Source organism: Larimichthys crocea, chromosome XI (assembly GCF_000972845.2).
Source record: "Larimichthys crocea isolate SSNF chromosome XI, L_crocea_2.0, whole genome shotgun sequence".
Classification (NCBI taxonomy): domain Eukaryota; kingdom Metazoa; phylum Chordata; class Actinopteri; family Sciaenidae; genus Larimichthys; species Larimichthys crocea.
In genome coordinates, this window is record NC_040021.1 from 9,202,329 (window position 1) to 9,220,760 (window position 18,432).

Sequence of the window (18,432 nt, forward strand, 5' to 3'; positions counted from 1 at the left end):
TCAGGTTTCCTGTTACTTGTTGTGTGTATGTGTGTGAGACTGCATGTATGTGTGTGGCACCATTATGCTAAAACACTTTCTGGTGGGCCAAAACAAGAATTTTAGAGGAACACTAAGGTAATTTCACACCTAACTTGTTTAGTGAGGTTTTAACAACTACTGGTGTATTTTCGGTGGGAACACAGCCATTTAGATTCTGCAAAGGAATGTCCACCACAAAAAAAGGTCCTCCAAATCTGCTTTCATGTGTACCTCAAGTATAAATGGTGCTGTATTTGTAGAGAATGCAAGATGAAGCAGCTCTGTGACGCAAGAATTTAAAAGATAAACCAATAACATGTATGTGACATGACATACTGTCAGTATTTATTAACAAATAAAGTTCAGTTTGAGTATTAAGCTTCATGAGTATTTTGTGACTACCACAGAGTACCAATAAAGCCTTCAGGTCTATAGAAATAAAGTGTTGTTTTGATTTTCTCCCACAAGTGCATATCTTGTAGAGGCCCATACTGTCTGTCCATGTGACCATATGTGGAGATTAAAAACAGATGAACCCCTAAATGCAATCATGTTTTTGCTTTGGTATGGACCAAATCAGAGTGTTTAAGTGTGTGGATAGGCGAGTCAAACTAAAGCCTCCTGTAATCCTGTTTAAATGGTGATTTAACTGCCCTGAAAGCAAATGACTAAAACTAAACCCATCGATGTACTCTGATTACAACTCCGAAAACAGTGAGTCAGAAACTGGATTGACATTTTAGAACAAGTCGTTAAAAGACACTGAGATTCACAGAGGGAGAGACTCAGTGTTTAGGGAGAAAGAGTGAAAGGGATCTTTGGTTCAACAGCCGAGGTTTATTATGTATATAACCGGTTTTATTTTTATAATAAAGATCTATTCGTTTTACATAGTTTCCCAGTGGAGCATCAGTTGCTCTCTGCAAGTGAGGAGCAGGCCAAGACTTAACTCACTCCAAACATGTACCCTGAACTGAAAGCTGTATGTTATCGAATCTATGTGTGGGCAACCTGTGTGTAGGAGACAATGGCGAACAGCTTATCAGTTAATTCAGTTAAAAGGATAATTAAGAAATATGACTAGGAAGCATGTCAGGAAACAAATCAAATTAATGTGGTAAATTATGTGGATGTCTTTTATGTGCTTGTGTGTGTGTAAGAGTGTGTGCACTATTTCTTTCTATACAGTAAATGCACGCTTTATGGAGTGCAGTTAAGCTGTCACAGATTCAGGAATGATTTGTATCAGTTCCATTGGAATAGAAAATATTATGTTATATAGACATGAAAAATAATGAACTAAGACTAGAATCTTTTGAAAAATAAATTAAGGAACAAGTATTGAAAACATTCATTGTTTGGTTATAAGAGAAGATTATACAAACAAGGCTTTTGGTAAGAAAGGAGTAATTCATTCTAGCTTTCAGTGCTTGTGGCTGAGACTTGATAAAGAACATCTCTCTGAGGATTTAGTGAGAAAACAAGCGATTCCATGAAGAAATGCGTCACTCTACTTTGTGTGGTTTCACTGATACAAGAGTGAAAAGACTGCACTCAAAGAAGGCAGAGACGAGAGGCAGAGAGAGAGAAAGGAAGTGGAAAAGGAGGCAAGGAGCTAAATTAAATTAAATTAGAGAGACACGAAGATCGCAAGGGTCAAGAACAAGAGGAGGATAGTCAAAAGCATAATTTTATCACAAGGACTTAACAGTCTCTGGGAATATACATGACAATGTTGATGTAAAGCAGCAAAGTTTTAGGGGGCGGATGGGGTAATGAAAACAAAGACAGGGATATATAATGACAGCAAGTATGCCTTGCATGCCCAAGCCTTCCACTATGACATTACCAAGCACGAGAGTGATCCCAGAGGAAACACTTGCACGCTTCCTGTTCTGTGTGACAACCTTCAACTGTCCAGAAAGCAAGAGGGGAAGAAGAGGTCGGTGTTGAGTGAGGAGAGAGCTGGATGGTGTTACTACCAGTCAAAAGCATTGGTATTCGTGGCCCTGCCAATAAAAACACTAATAAAAAAGGCTGGAAAGTAGGCTACATCAACATGTCCATCTACTTCCTGCTAGAGCTTTTCATAATAAGCACAGTCTATTTAGTAAAGCTGCAGCTGATGATTATTTGCATTATTGATTCATTGGTTTATTATCATTTCAATGAATCGGTTGTCTTTTAAATGTCAGCAAATGTCCAACAAACAGTCCAAAACTAAATATAGTCAGTTTACAAAAGATATAAACATGCGAAAAGCTGCAAATGTTTCCATTTAAAAAGGCAAATTTTCTCCTGTATTTTAACGCAGCTTAGCTTGAATTAACTTAGTAACACTTATAGATTAATTAGGTCTTAGTTGGTCAAGAGATAATTAATAAACACCAATCATTACCACTTTTAAATTCATTCGAAGATACTCTGTGAGGGCTGCATTAATGTGAGCAAAAATGCACAATGTAAACAGAAATCTGGAATGGAGACTGTAAAAGCAATTTGACTACATTGTATAAAACCAAATAAATCAGAGTGACAACAGTATCTTTTAAAACTCAGTTCAGTGTGTTTATGAACCAGTGACGAGTTGTTGGTGGATCAGCATATGCCTGGAGATGTTTTACATGCTGAATGTGTCATCATTTCTTGGAGCTCACTTCTCTAAAAGTCCAAATGATTTGTTGTTTTAGTTTGAGGGAGGCTTTGCTGGTTGGGAAATCTTACAGTAAGTCAGTATCTGGGGGGTTATCTGAATTCAATACTCCAGACTGTTAATGATACAGGAATCCGTCACATCTGGCATATGGGATTCATTCCCCTTCAACAGCCCCATTTCTCCATTTTACGTCCAGATTCCAAAGTCTCTTGGAAAAAGCCACAATAATGCAGCTTCATGATGAAGCATGACCATGAGTATGTTCATACACACTCCCACAACCCTCGCTGAGTTCACATAGAGTTCATGTACTTCCCTTTGCCACATGAGAAGAGCTCTTAACGATGATTAAAGTGAACTGTATATTACTTTAAAGACATTGGTGTGGTTATATCATGGTTCAAAGACTGAAACCATAATTCCATTTTATTACAGTTTGGGTGTGATTTTTGTTGTTCTAGTCATTATTTTTTATTGTCCTATACATTCCTATAATGACACCCATGCTGAGATCTGGGGATGCATAAACAACCCCCCTAAAAAAATGAAAATCCATATTTCTACTGCATGCATGTCTGTCCTGGAGAGAGAATAAAGAAGTGTCTTTAATTTTTGGGGGACTTTGGGGGATTCTTCCATAAATCTGTGATTTGTGACACTGGGCTATATGGATAAATTTGAGTTGACATACAGGTTTTAAATTTGCATTTACTGATTTTTTTTAAAGCACTTGTGCAGTCGAAACACACTAAAGTTCACTACAGTCTACAGACTATCATTGTTCCTCCTTAATGAGTCGGCCACATAATCAAGAACTAAACCTGGAAGCTAGAAGACCTTGTTGCTGTTGATGCTTCATGTGACCATTATTATTGGATTGTATATAGATGGCATCTTTGGGTCCAGCAGTTTGGATCATTGGTTTAACTCCAAATAAAGTGGTTTAGATAATCCGGCTAATTTGTTGGCTCCCTTATAACCTATACCTACATATCCAATGTTTCACAGCTCACTTATTATCCTCTCAGACTTTGTTGGGATGTCATCATGTTTTGGGATCATGGCAATTACTTTGGTCTGTACAGTGTTTTCATAACCAGTAAAATAGATGACCAAAATGAAATAAACCTGAATAGTCCTTTAACTTGATGACCAAATGAGATTAAACCAAGAACTGCCTCATTGTTCAGGACTGTATGTGCAGATTTTTTTTTTTTTTAAACTTGCTGTCAAGTTTTCTTTTCAGTGGTGGCAGTTAACAGAAGTCTGTTTGTAGCATCAGAGAAAAACAGCTTGAGAGGGAGCGAGAGGGGGGATTGGGAGGGAGCGAGTTTGGGGGGCGTACGTGCATCACAGCTGCCGAGGGGAGGAAAAGGAGGGAGGTCGAGTTCCTTGCATACCTGAGAGTCAGGTAACAAACAGAAAGACAGGGAAGGGAGGGAACGAGACGGACAGATGGAAAACAAGCGGGGTGGAGAGGTGGAGGGATAAAAACACATACAAGGCTGTCTGCTCCAATGTTGTGAAACCCAACTCTCTGCTCATGCTGCGTACACATTCACCCAGCTCACAGGTGACAGCCTGTGTTGTGTGCACACAAAGAGTCACCCTGCTCATTTTACCTGTTTACTTTTCATTCACCTCACACAGAAATCCTGTCGCACATGCACAAAAATATAAGCCTAGATGAGATTTGCGAGTATTGTACATAAAATGCACAAAGACCACAAACTCAACAACACACGCACAGGTTGATACATTCCAAACATATTTCTGCAGTGAAAGTAAATGAACGCAGAGAGAGAGAGAGCAGCGGGATAGATAGACAGATAAAAATGGAAATATTCAAGTATGCTTTGACGTTGAAGGGATTAGTATGGTTTACTCTAAAGCATTCCAGGGGCTCTTAAGATTATCAATCAGCTTCCTTCCTCTCTCCTCTGTTTTTTTTTACGCAATCTTTCCACCAGTTTCCTAGAAAGTTACGCAGCAGCAACACACCAGAGCAGCACGACATTCAGCCAGAGGCAGGTAGAACGGAGCCAGGAGCAGGAATGACATGAATGTAGGCTAAAGGTTGCAACAGTATGAGAGTAAGTTGAAGTTCATGACTGGAGTAAATTGTAAAATTACAGTTTAATCTGGTCTGCTCTGCTAAATAGAGTTGCACCTTAAATACCTCCACATCTGGGGCTCCTAGACTCTACAGTTAACATATTTTCTGTCATCCCCAAGGTTTTGTGGTTGTGCATATGTTCTGTACATGCAGACTGTGTACTCTTACCCACAAAGCCGTCCCGTCCGACCAACTTCAAAGCCAACTTGTCTGCCAGCACCGAGGAGTTGCCATGGGCGATGTTGGCAAAGGGCCCAGCATGGACAAACACTGGCGTACCCTGCAACAATTAGGGGGGGCACACAAACATGCAGGACGAGTTGAGAAAACAGTGTAAGCCCACAGCAACCCACCCGACCAAGTTTCAATAAGGTCTAACCGGCTCTTTCATACTATATTCAACATCTTTCAGAAACACCCACGACAAATATCAAAGTGTGGATGCACTTTGGCTGGCGCTGTGTTTGTCTAAACAGTAGACACAAGTTAAGAGGTACTCGAGTGGCATGCCAGTCTGACTCTGGGCCAGGCTTCCTTCCCCTGCTGATTTGGATGATTCCCTAAAGACCGGACACACACACACACACAAACATTAAGAGTTCAAGCACAAGTTTCTGTGTCTGGTAGACACTTAGGCTACGAGTACGGTTACTTTCAGTTGATGGCCAAGTTTACAACAATGAACATAACCACTGCAAAATAAAATATATGAGATAGGCATAAATACTTAGCATGCACAGATCAAATAAATGTGAAAGGTCTCATTTTTAAAAGTTTTGCTTCACGGTTTGAATGTTTACTCCTCCAGCGATGTAGGAGATTAGTTTGCAGTCAGAAATACGCTGACCTCGACCTTGCTATCAACGTGAGTTGAGAAGATATACCTTTACATAATATGTATTTAAGATAAGATATTATCTTACATAACATGTATTTAAGTCATTATTCTATATTATAGAACAATGATAAATTAAACAACATGCAGAGAAATATGACAATTTCCTGGCTTTCTATAATAGAATCAGATAGATTTCACTCAAATGTGCTCAAAAGTTGAAAGTAGACTGTAGAAGGCGCTGTGTGTGGACCCGTATCTATATTCAGGAGTACTGGGGGAGGTTTTTAGTAAATTTAACTTGACTGATGTCTACCTAGACACAGAACCTCAGTATTTGCTGCTCTCCATTATTGGCTAAAACTCAGCTGATGTAGCTTCCAAGAAGTAGATGTAACAGAGCTGCAACATTTGTCCTGAATTATTCAGATACTTTGCCATGTGCAGGGCATGGTTGTCAAGGTCTACTTCTCAAGATCTCAACCCTTCCGCTGCACTCATGACAGGCTTTGAAAAAGAAAATTACTGAGCAAACTGGTCAAGAAGAAAACGAACGGACCCATTGTTACACCACATGCGAATTCCTTGAGAGGGAGGAAAAAGGAAGGATGGGAAGGCCTTGCATGATTTTCTAAGCTTTTGTTTGCATACTTCTCCCTCTGCCTGCATAAACAGCCTCCCTACGGAGGAGTAAATCAGCCATTCAACAAGGCTCTGACAAATGCTGACATTTCTCTGTTTGTCTATGTAAACTAGTAGAACAGATTACAGATTACATCGTAAGAGGGAAAACATTCGAGGGAGATGCAGGTAAAAATAATTTTAAAAAACATTTATTGTGTAAGTGGAAAGTCAACGCACGTCATACAATATGTGAATTTCCATGTGTGTTTGGAACTCCTGAACTTTGACTTGACCCAGTTCACACTTTACTCTTTTCACATCCGTACAGGAGGGGAAGTGATTCAGGTCAATAAAAAAAAAAAAAAAAGGCCACAACGAGGTGACGAAAGTGGAAATGAATGAAAAGTTGAGTCCAGTGTCACCTCTTCAACTGGTGGACACAAGACTGGAGAAATGAACGAAAACAGGAAAATGGAGATCATGTCACCGTTTCCTCTTCTTGCGCATCTCTTCTACTGCCGTCTACTCCAGCTGCAGACCAGTGCTACTCTAATAAAAATGTTCACACTCTACATTTACAGACCAGATTCAAGCTTGGGAGCCCTTAGTCTCAGGTCTGTCTGGACTGTCTATGCTATTGTCTGCATGCAGTTGGTTCAGTGTAATACCACGTAGACAGGATGTTTGAGAAATGCATAGAATGACTGAGGTCTGCCTAAACAGACACGTACACAGTGAGTGGGTTTAAAAACGATCCCTTTTCCTCTTGTGCTGTGTCTCCTCCAAACCCTGCCCCATCTGAAACAACACAGAAATGCATTCTCTAACGCTCACACACACACACACACTAGCTTCTATATGCCAACTCTATTCTCATGCTTGTGTTGAAAACACACAATCCCATGTGAAGAGGGCAAAAAGGGGCATGGGCGGTCAAGCTCGATGGAAAATTCTCATGGAGCTCTGAGCCCTGGTCAGTCCCAATACCAGTCCCCTGACCAGAATTACAGGAAACCCACGCAGGAAACGCTTTCACACAACAGGACCGCAATGCTTCCTCCAAAAAAACAGAAAGTAACCAAATCTCTGCTGCATGAAATACTCCACCCCCTCTACACCCTTGAAAACAGCCAGTCTGTGTTTATTTTCCCCACCCAAGAGCCATGTAATCAAGGTTTCTGTTCGAACCCAACAAAGAACAAAACAAAAAATAGCCCTACAACAAAAAACACAAAGATGTTAGCAGATGCGTGACTGCTAACACTGTGCTAACTGTAAACTCTTTTGACTTGAAACAATACTCTTAGCTTGGGCAGAAAAACTCTCAAAAACCACACTGCAGCGCAGTGCCCAGGGGACTGTGATGACCAGACCAGTACTGTAGAATGACCAAACAAGCAAAACATGATATAAACTATAGGGATACCACTGACATCATTTTATTTATTGGTTAGTGTGTGGATTATTTGGATTTTAAATGTCTGGTTTAGTCTAAAACGCAAAGATATGCAGCTTAAATGTCATAAAAAGTTAGAAAAGACATAAGAAGGTTGTTAAATTATCAAAATACTTATCATTTTAGCATTATCTAAATGGTGTGAACTACCACTATGTTCCTGTATACAGATGAACACATGTAATAAATGTACATAAAACAGTATATGAGCACAGGAAGTGAGTGATACCAGTCCCAGAGTATGAGGATGATTAAAAGTCCACATCATCATCATCCTTTAGTGGATAAGTTAGTTAATGGGCCGGCCCTCTATAAATTTGGTGCTTCTTTTAAATGCGCTTTGGCTGTACCAGAAAGGCCAAAGATCAATACTATATGTTCATTCGGTCCATTAAACATCCAAACTCCTTTACGTGTCCATCTCCATTCATCACTTCAAGGTTTGGCCTTTTTCCTCTAGCACAGGGATAGTTCTGGGTCACTGATGGTATCGATAAATTATGTGCGATTGTTTGTGCACATTAAGGAATTGTTTATGTGTCCGTGTCACAAAGCAAAATCAAAGCCAGATGTTAGTTACGGTACAAGTCGCACACACCAGTCGTCAAAATGTTTCCTTAGGACAGTAGGAGTGTGTGTATGTGCTGGCCTCCTGTCTGAAAGGCTCCACCTTCCCTCTACACACTGCTGAACTGTGATTAAGATAAAGAGCCATGGGAGGAAAAGGTCAATTTATCATCCTTTCTTAAAAGCTCTCAGTGGAGGAGTCTTTTTTTCCCCCCTCTCACTAGCAGAGGTAGGTCTAGTGCACCTTTAATGTCCCCATGGACGGCCAGCCTATTTATTCTACAAGATATTCACCAGAAGAGGCTGAACTGAGCAGGGTAATGACTATTTAAGTGGGGTTATGTGTGTGTGTCTCACCTCGAGGGTCTGCATCAATGTGGGCTTGATGGCATCTTTCATCAACACTGCCAGTGCTCCACTCACACCCTGACACAGAGGAAGAAAGATTAGTTGTTGGAATAAAGAATAAAATAGTTGAGTTGTATTAGGATTTAACTTTACTTATACAAGCAACTGATATTTATGTAAAGGATGGTTTAAACACTTATTGGTTACAGATGATAAATATCACGTCTCCATCCTAACGCTGCAAGTAAAGATTGCTTCTCAAAACATGCCTCGTCAGCAATCTGGACCCTATTCTCACTGGGGTTGGCTTAAGTTTAAGGTGTGGTTATGTTTTTGCATCCAGACTAGTCAGAAAGACTAATGTAACCGTAGAGGGGATCCTCCTCCACGACTCTGAAACAACACAGGCCGTAGCCTTCTGTGGGAAACCAGAGCCAGCTGACCCCACAGAGGGATCTGGTAAGAGGTGCGAAAACTCTGCTTAACATCGTGATCGTGGGTTACACCTATATTAGACATGTTGTTTTGGAGGAGGGGAAGTGGTGGAAGTGGGAATTTGGAAAATTTCTTACGCTAGTTTGACAGAGGATTGCAGAAAAGGACAGTAGAGTTTAAATGACAACAATGAGGGGTCATGTTCGCCATGTTTTGCACACAATAAATCTCCATAAAATGATATCAGATCACTGCCTCTGCCTTTGTTGCTCTGCAAATCACTCGTTTTTAAAGAGCATGATAATTCACAAAACACACACAAAGGCAGAATAATAAATACATCTTCAACACAAAATTAAACACTTTCATCATTTGAAAACACAAGGTAACAGAGAAATTCTGCAAGTCATACATAACGTGACCTGCAGCATCTCTGTATTTGCAGCATGTTTCTTTATATCTATTATTATATTACATATTTATGTATCTCTTGTCAAAGTGGTGGAGATATTTTCTTCACTTGTCTGTGTTTTGTCTGTTTGTTGTTTTTTCCCCCAAGGTGCAGTGTGTTAAGCTCACTCAGCAATTTCATTAATATATTATATTTAATAACATGTTTCAGCCTGTCTCAGAATCTCAATCTCAAAATACTCTTTTCTTCATGGCTTGGAAAACAAAATGTACAGCTCCATAAATAACACGTCTAAAGTTTCCACAGGGTAATGACAGAGAAAATATCTTCCTTTGTCTGACCTATGAAGAAGAAAACTCAAACTCAACTCAGTCCAAGAATGAAACTGTCAGGTTTAAATTTCCCACACTCTGAATGAAGAGACCACACAGTAACACACACCAGGTCCTCTGCGGTGACAGGCTGTCCAGAGCGGCTGGTCCCCACCACCATGCGTGCCAGTCGGTTTTTCATGTCCTCCAGGCTGTCTGCCAGAGCCAGGATGGCCATAATCTCGCTGGCCACTGCGATGTCGAACCCAGTCTGAAGTGTGAGAAAGGTGAAATCATACACAATGTAAACCACAAAGGGAACACATAAAAGTATTTGTTCCGTGGCCTGCAGCTGGTGGATCTGAACATTCAGATCCGTTTACAAACCATGAAAAAGACAAGCACAAACTGAAATGTTTTCAAGGTTGTTAACTGTGTGAACTCATGTATGTTTACACTGTCACACCAAAATAAATTTGACTGCTTAGTAAAGAATGAAAGTTTTGAGAGAAAATAAAAATGTTTCACCCCTGACTGATTTTTGAGACCGCAGTGTGGAAAGAAAGCTGTCAATTTTCCACAATGGCAAACAAGCCATTATCTAAACACGGTAGCCACAAGCTTTTATCACATGGGCAAGAGAATACAAGTCTTATGAACATTGTCTTGTTTTGGATGGATTGCCTAATGTGGCTTTCTACAGTGATTTATGTCAAACTAAGAGAAAAAAAACAAGAGAAAACAAGAGAATTAGGCAATCCACAGGGAAGAGTACGGAAATCCAAAGTAGTCTCAATTGGGTGTCGCCAAAGAAAGAAAAGAAACAATTTATTCCACATTTATACCAAGGAGCACAAGATTCCTATTCCCACTACCAGTGATAATACCCTCAGGGGCTATAGTGTATCCAGCCGTGGAGGAAGGTGGAGGACAGAGGAAGGGAAAGGGAAACAGAATGGATGAACTGATGGCTGTAAATGTAAGCATATGCTGAACTAGCCTCTCAGGCTGTTCCAGGTGTGTGTGTGTGTGTGTGCGTACGGGTGGGTAATTTTTCCTCCTTCTTTAAACATTTGCTTTCACTTAAGTCCTGCTTGCTTCCCATTGAGGTGAAGTGTTTATTTACAGGATTTCATTTAGCTGTCATTACCACAGAGATATGGGTGAAATACATCTGGGCTTCATCATCAAGAAAAGAGGAGGGAGTGGAGGAGAGTGTGTCTGTGTGGGTGCATGGGAAAGTTTTTAATATACTCTGGTTTTACTGTATGAAGACCTAAAAAATGCATGCCACCTTAAAATGATGATAATACATAATAGTATTAGACCCACATCATTGACACCCATTAGTAAAGCCCCGCAGTGACGTCACTGTTTCTCATACTGTGCATGCAATTCATATTCTGCTTATCGTAAAAATGCACTAACCCAGCTGGAAGGTGAAATAAATTTCCAAAGAAAGTCATAAATTCAGAAGAATCGAGATTGGGAGGACATGAATGCTGCATACCTCTCTGATCTGTCCTTTTTCAGTGCTCGCCTGTCCAACTGTGATCTTCCTCAAGAAACGATCGTTTGTGTCAAGAACTGAAAAATGAAGACAAAGAAACAAGTTAATTTCCATGCAAGACTTCTCATAAAATCTACCACATACGGCATGAAAATCAGCATAACATCAACAGCAGACAAGACACAACTTTTATATAAAGCAAGAAAGATTTATGTCTTACATGTTGAGCTTGTTGGACTGTAAAAAATCGATTTCCACACGTTGTTAAATAGATACAAATGCACATCCTCAGGCTTTGCATAGAAACACACACATAAAACTAAAAAAACGTAGAGATTCTTACCTCCTACTATGAGAAGGTGTTGACATACTTAAAGTGTTTATGCTACTTTCTTCACTCAGCACTTAAGACTATTCTCTGATAGTGTGGCTAGAAACTGGTTACTCTGTGGTTATAACGTTATTATGATCTGAGAGGAAACCACATAGTCAAACATTATCTTTGTGTTGGTTTGATGTTGTAACATGGTTTGTGTCATGAACACAGACACACAGTCACACCCCTGTAACCTTAGGTGGTAAATGTGTTTTTAATCTCCAGGGTTCATGTTTTAAGAATGCCCTCTCGAGCTCTGGAGTAAATACCACATCAGTCATAGCAGCACCAGGCTGGTTGTTCTAAGTGACGGCTTTAAATCAACACAGCTACCACTGAGGTAGCTATTCCCACTCCTAAGTCTGTGACTTATGACTGCAATGGGTTTACACTAGATGTATTAATTCAATATGAACACAAGAACCAGAGAGTTCTTTTTGCCAGTTTTCAGTGACGACAACACCAACATAATGCAGTGAAGACTCAGAAAATCTGGTCTAAGGCAAGATTGCATCAGACGTTGTTTAGTTATTTCGCAACAAAAGAGTTTATAGGCCTTGGGTTGTTTGTTAAAACATCTTTCATATAATTTAGATGTGCGTGATAGTCATGATGTCTCCATGCTTGCAAAAAATTCACACTGAGGTTGTCTAGCAATGTCTACCACCATTCCACGTTCAAAGGAAATGTGTCAGTATGAAATATGAAAGCAATCATAGAACATAATGTATCATAACATTGTCATGACAGACGGGTTGTCTGTCATGCTGTTGAGAAATGTTTGTGCCAAAATGAGCCTCTCTGCTCTTTTTTATGCCCAATATGTTACTAACCTGTTGTAAGTTATCAGTGTGAGATGTTCCACCGGGTGTTTTCTTTTAGCATTTCACAACTTTTCCAGTCTTTTTTGAAACATGTCGCTGGCATTAAATCCAAAATGGGTATATAATTCTCCAAAAACATTTCTCAGTTTCAACATTTGATACATTGCCATTGTGCCACATTCAATTAAATATCACAGTTGTCCTACGTTAGTTTGGGCTATTGCGGAAAAACAATTGAAGATTCCAAACAGAAGTAATAAGTAATAAGCTATACAGCTATAAATACCTCTCTGCCAGGTGATCTTGGAAGGGTCAAGGTCAAGACGGACAAAGGTGCTGACCTCCTGGGGTGTAAGAGATGCTGGGTCTATTTTATTGATCCCTAGACGCTGTAATGGAAGAGAGAAAGAAGATTAGAGGATTATTTGTGAGTGTTTTCTGGAAAAGTGATGCAACTTTTGGCTTTGGTCCCACACGTGTCCACATTTTGGCCTCAGCTATGGCACTACTGCTCGATACAGCAATTTATTAGACATATGTTATGATAATATGATGATCTTCCCGTTTTATTTTAAATTAAAAAAAAAGGTAGTAGTACTTTTATTGCATACCAGTTAGACACGGTATCAATTTAAAAACAAATCCAGACTAAATGACTCCAAGGTGATCAACTCACTGTCAGGTTCAAAAGGTTCACTGAGAAGTGGTCTGTTTAAAAAAAACACACACACACACAATTCTTCATCTCTCACTCTATCCATTAAGACCAATAAATATTTTATGGTCCTTTTAACTTCTCCTCTCAGAGGTTTTCATGCAATGGGACAGACTTATGTTCGAATATCTCCATCCTATATTTACAGTATCTGCCATATCTATCTGTTAAGACTAAGGAATTCTTTATCAGCACAACATAAATCAGCATTACGTGTAGACATATAAAACAGATAGGAGCTTCATGAGGAGCAAACAAACATTTGGAGAACACATGGTTTGATAAGAGGCTCACTGAGGTCCCCTAGTGGACAAAAGCATTGTTTGTTTGTTTTTTAGCAGCACAACTTTTGGCTGATAACTCTTGAAGACACTGGTGATTCTGACACTGCAATGTTCAGACTTACTCGTAGCCTGGAGATTTGGATGGGTGAAAATTTTCTGACTCCATTCACTGAAGGGACCAGTCTATTGAACAGGGCCTGTGGGGTATGAAAACATTATTTCTTTCTTAAAATCCTGGAGAATACGAACAGCAAATCACCAAATAATGTGTCATTATATTAGAATCAAGGTCAAAACAACACTTTCACAGTTATTACTGAGGGACATCATCACGCGGTCACCTTGTCTGATTGCGTTGCCTCGTGGAGCATCCTGGCGTCGATAGCTGCCGCCACCAGGTTATTGGCTGCTGTGATGGCATGAATGTCACCAGTCAGATGGAGGTTGAACTGGAGGTCAGGACAGACAAAAGAGGAAGAACATTCAGAGAAAAGAGAAAGAGATGTGAAGGGATTAGACACACAAAACCAAAGCACTATTACTGTACACATTGTGGATTTGGATGGTCCCAGTTGAGATAAAACCTCTAACAAAGCAATCTTCTCATGTCCCCTAGGTCTTTAAAAATATTATGACATAGATTCTCTCTGTTTGGCATGCACTGTTTGATTTAAAAGGAAACCAAAGGAGTGGTAGATGAAAAATGCTGAAAAAAAAGATGGTGTTTTAATATGAGAAAGGGTGTCTTATAAACTATGTGTCTCGAGCTTCCCTCTCACCCTCCCCTGCCTTTACAGACAGGGCCTTCAGTCACACACAATATTATGCTACAGCTCCAGGGGTTGCATGAGTGTGCGTTTGTGTCTTTCTGTGCAAACTAGTGTGATTCCCTGTATTTCTTAGGTCTTTGAAGCCTGCTCTAATCCTGCTAGGGAGCACTGAGAATGTCTGTGTGTCTTACCTCCTCCATAGGGATGACCTGGGCATATCCCCCTCCTGCAGCTCCCCCTAGGCACAAAGAAGAGGTAGCACAGTCAGAGGCAGACAAACAGGCCAGGGACACACAAAGGAGGAATGCTGAGTGGTGGACTCTGAGTGAACTACTCCACCCCTGCACAAAATGTAGCAGGGTATGAAACGCTAGCCTCACGCTGACAAAGATAGCTTATCACACAGTTACTTGATACATTCCAAACTGCTGGTTTGGGCGCCCGTCTCTGTGTCCACATCCCAGTCAATGTATTCATCGGAAGAAAAACAAAATTAAAAGTTTCATTCCAAAATAACATTCATCATTTGAAAACAGTTTGACATGTTTTCTAATATGAAAACACACCTCCTTAAAGAATGTAACTCATTGTCTCAATGTTATTCATTGTATTAGTTTTCTTACAAAATAAAGTTTGGGAGTTTTGGAACGAGTCTCTTCAAAATAAGAGATCATTGCATTACCATCTGGTTAAGAAAAAGGGTCGAGAGCACAGACAGGTGAAAGCATACTTCTCATACAGGGTGTGTCATGTATAATTAGCATTAGGACTCAAGTATTAATTGCTTACCTTTAACCCCAAAAGTGGGTCCCTGCGAAGGCTGTCGCAGACAAGCGAAGGAGTTTAGCTTCAGGTGGGCAGACAGCGCCTGGACTAGACCGATGGTCACCGTGCTTTTACCTTCGCCCAGTGGAGTGGGAGTTATACTAGACATACAGAAAATACAGAACATTCATAGAATTTCATAGATTTTAGTGTGATTAAAATAACCAGATCTACATGCATTAATCACACTGCAAACCATTATTCACAATTGCTTTTGCTATCCCTGCTCCATTCTATGTGTTCGCTTGCCCTTGATCCCTTGCTAAGCAACAGCTTACTTGTTTCATGTCAGGTTCAGTTTATCAGTAAGTCACACTCACCCAGCAACCAGAACTAATTTCCCATCAGGCTGTGTGTGGAGGCGGTCTAACAGGGAGAGTTGGACCTTAGCTTTGCTTCTGCCATAGGCTTCAAGCTCTTCTGGGAGCAGACCAATCTCCTCAGCCAGCTGGTCCACTGGCTTGGGCGTCTGAGCTCTGGAAATCTCTATGTCACTGGAACAGAAAAACAAATCTTATTCAGATGTAATTTTCAAAAATATACACTCAATCTTATCGATATAACATTCAAGTAAGGCATAAGCGCAACTATATGACATGAGAAAAACATCCCATGTCCAGGTAGATGTAGGCCCTCACGGATTGTGGGCTATACCTTGGTACAGGGGTCAGGGGCTGCAGTTTGAGGCTGCGCAGATGCCAGGGTCTGTACTGCTGTTCCTGGATCCAACGACTGCAACTATGCACCACATTCTAGTGAACGAAAAAGGAGAGATAATAAGGTAAGGAACAGTAAAAACAGCGAATATAGTAAGCGAATAGTGCAAGAAAGAAGAAACAAAAAGAAGCACCCGTGTTCTGTAGGCTGCTGTGAGGAATCCTAACCCAGACTTTGAGGATATCTCAATGGCATGTTCATCTAAAACATAAAACACTGAATGTAAGTGTCTTGGGTTAAGTGTCATTTCTTTTCCACTTTAGCTCAAATGCTTGAAGAGTGATTGTGATATTATCACAGTATACTGAACAATACCTGTCTCCAGGGTGGGCTCACAGCGGATCACAACAGCTCCAGGTCTAACCCAGGTGGGTGGGACATCCATGTTGCCTGGCCCTAACAGGACTACAGCATCAGCTTGCATCACCTAAAAAATGAGGACAGGAGAAGAAATTACATCTGAAGACTTGAACCTGAAAAATGTCTTACAACTGATTACATGTCTGGGCAATGATTTTGAAAAAGCAGAGACTGACTCCATGTGGTCAGCCACCAAAACTGCACATACAGTAACTGGTGCAACTAATGATTGAGTACGTCGAGCATAAGAAGAGGATAAAGATTTTTCAGCTATAAAAGCAATGTGGTTTATCATTTTATACAAATTTTTAAACAAGCAAACTTTCATGTCGAGTACAACATTAAAACTTACATTTATAAAAATAGATTTTAGGACACAAATAGTTGAAAAGGAGAAAAAAAACACACACCTGTCTCTGTAGGCTGTTGGAGCTCCAATGACTCTTAAAAGCAACCATTCCATTTCTTTCAATCAGGCACTGCAGAGCCACGCCGAGGGGTCCTTCTCCTCCAGCGAGAAACACGGTTTTCCCTTCCAAAGGAGCATCTGTAGAAATGATTTTATGCAACATTTAGACATTCATGACACGCTTTATGTGCATGAGCAACCCAACTGCCACTGTGCTCTGTGTCAAATGTTAAGGCTCTGTATTCTGTATTGGACAAACAAGACAGATAATGTGTGTCGATATGTGGTACATATTCAAATTTAATTTTCAATAGCCATGAACTTCATATTCTATGATTTACCACACCATATACTCCTGCACCTGGACAAAGAACCATCACTTTCAAGGTGTCATGTGTGTTGCACCACGTTAGTGAAGCTCTACTAGTGTATCATGGACACTAAAAATAACTGTGGCCCCATGTACGCCTGAACTTTGCCCCCTACCCTCTCACCCCAGGGTGTGTCTCAAATCGGCTCCTATTAGTAGTTAGCCTGGTGGGGTCAGCCTTTTTCTTGTGTCTTCCAGTGCTTAAATATTTTTCGGTGCACTAGAGTTTCAGATCCTCACATAATTCTTAATCTCAACATGACATTTTCACTCTCTACATTTAAAGAAACTGTACACACAAACTGTGTCCCAATTCTTCACTATCAGTATATACTCATTTAGATCAGGTTTTAAGCACATGGTGTGTTCATACTAAAATCTTATAGTTCACCTGCCTTTTGTTATAATAATAATAATAATAATAATAATAATAATAATAATAATAATAATCATAATAATAATAATAATGTTCTCCATTCTTCAATGTAGAATAGAATGGTAGAATTTTCTGCTTGTATAAAACAGTATATTAACAAGTATATTCATTTCTTGTATACTAACTGCAAAGTGTCACGAACATTAGTACATTCAGTAGCATATACTCTAGAATTTGTGTTTCGTCATATCAGTAATCACTCAGGTATAAAAAAGTATTTCATTTACTCATTTTAAACTCAAAACACAGTGAGAATTAGTTTATTTGCATTTGGGGACACAGGGGGAGTGACGTAGCTGAATAAACACAGCTGCATCCAATAAAGCTATTAACGAGCAGGTATTGATGTGCCACACTTATATTGACTGTCGGGGCATGCTACTACTTTATTACTTACAGTAATTAAACTCATTAATCAACTTTAATCAGCTACACCAGTGTTTTCCAAGCTGTGAGTCCCTTCAGAAGCGACCCTACAGCTACGTATATCAAAGTGTTAGTATAGTTTGTCCTTTACGTTTCATGAGTTATAGAACCGCTTCATAATCACCAAACTCAAGACTGATTTTCATTTCTGGACACTCACCATGTTTCTCCAGCAGATCCAGGACAGCGCTGGCCAAGGGTGGCACAAAGCCTTTACTCAGGTCTCCACGTACCAGACGGCCCATATTTAAATCAGATATCCTACAACAAGACAACAAAATACTCAGTTTTCAATATATAACATAACATAAAATACACAACAGTATCATTTATAAGATGTACAATGAGTACACCTGAGGCACACAGTTATTAGTAAAGCTTAACACTGGTCGGTAACATTTAAAAGTACTGTATATTGTATTTTTTTAGATTGTATTACTGGACAGATATCTATGATTACTGGTTTGATATCAAAACACTAAAAATAAACATAAAGCAGATTATTGCAGTAAATCAAAAGAACTGTACGTCTCAGTTTTTCGTGCGACCATCTCAGCCATTATATGATGAATACGCTTTACATCATTTGTCCTCAATTCAACCAGTTCTCTTCAATTTGTGATGATTAT

General features: G+C 39.8%; 1 protein-coding gene across 1 annotated transcript in view; it reads right to left on the minus strand.

The window, feature by feature from the left end:
* Positions 1-18,432, minus strand: part of mthfd1l (methylenetetrahydrofolate dehydrogenase (NADP+ dependent) 1 like) — a 33,970-nt gene that overhangs the window by 12,799 nt on the left and 2,739 nt on the right. The window contains exons 6-20 of the mRNA XM_019259006.2: positions 17,964-18,064; positions 16,573-16,709; positions 16,118-16,229; positions 15,936-16,003; positions 15,740-15,837; positions 15,406-15,579; positions 15,050-15,186; positions 14,452-14,498; positions 13,832-13,939; positions 13,613-13,687; positions 12,778-12,880; positions 11,292-11,368; positions 9,912-10,052; positions 8,633-8,701; positions 4,962-5,073 (exon numbers count right to left, since the gene is read on the minus strand). Of these exons, the coding sequence (XP_019114551.2) occupies positions 4,962-5,073; positions 8,633-8,701; positions 9,912-10,052; positions 11,292-11,368; positions 12,778-12,880; positions 13,613-13,687; positions 13,832-13,939; positions 14,452-14,498; positions 15,050-15,186; positions 15,406-15,579; positions 15,740-15,837; positions 15,936-16,003; positions 16,118-16,229; positions 16,573-16,709; positions 17,964-18,064 (1,559 nt within the window). The remainder of the gene's footprint in view (positions 1-4,961; positions 5,074-8,632; positions 8,702-9,911; positions 10,053-11,291; positions 11,369-12,777; positions 12,881-13,612; positions 13,688-13,831; positions 13,940-14,451; positions 14,499-15,049; positions 15,187-15,405; positions 15,580-15,739; positions 15,838-15,935; positions 16,004-16,117; positions 16,230-16,572; positions 16,710-17,963; positions 18,065-18,432) is intronic.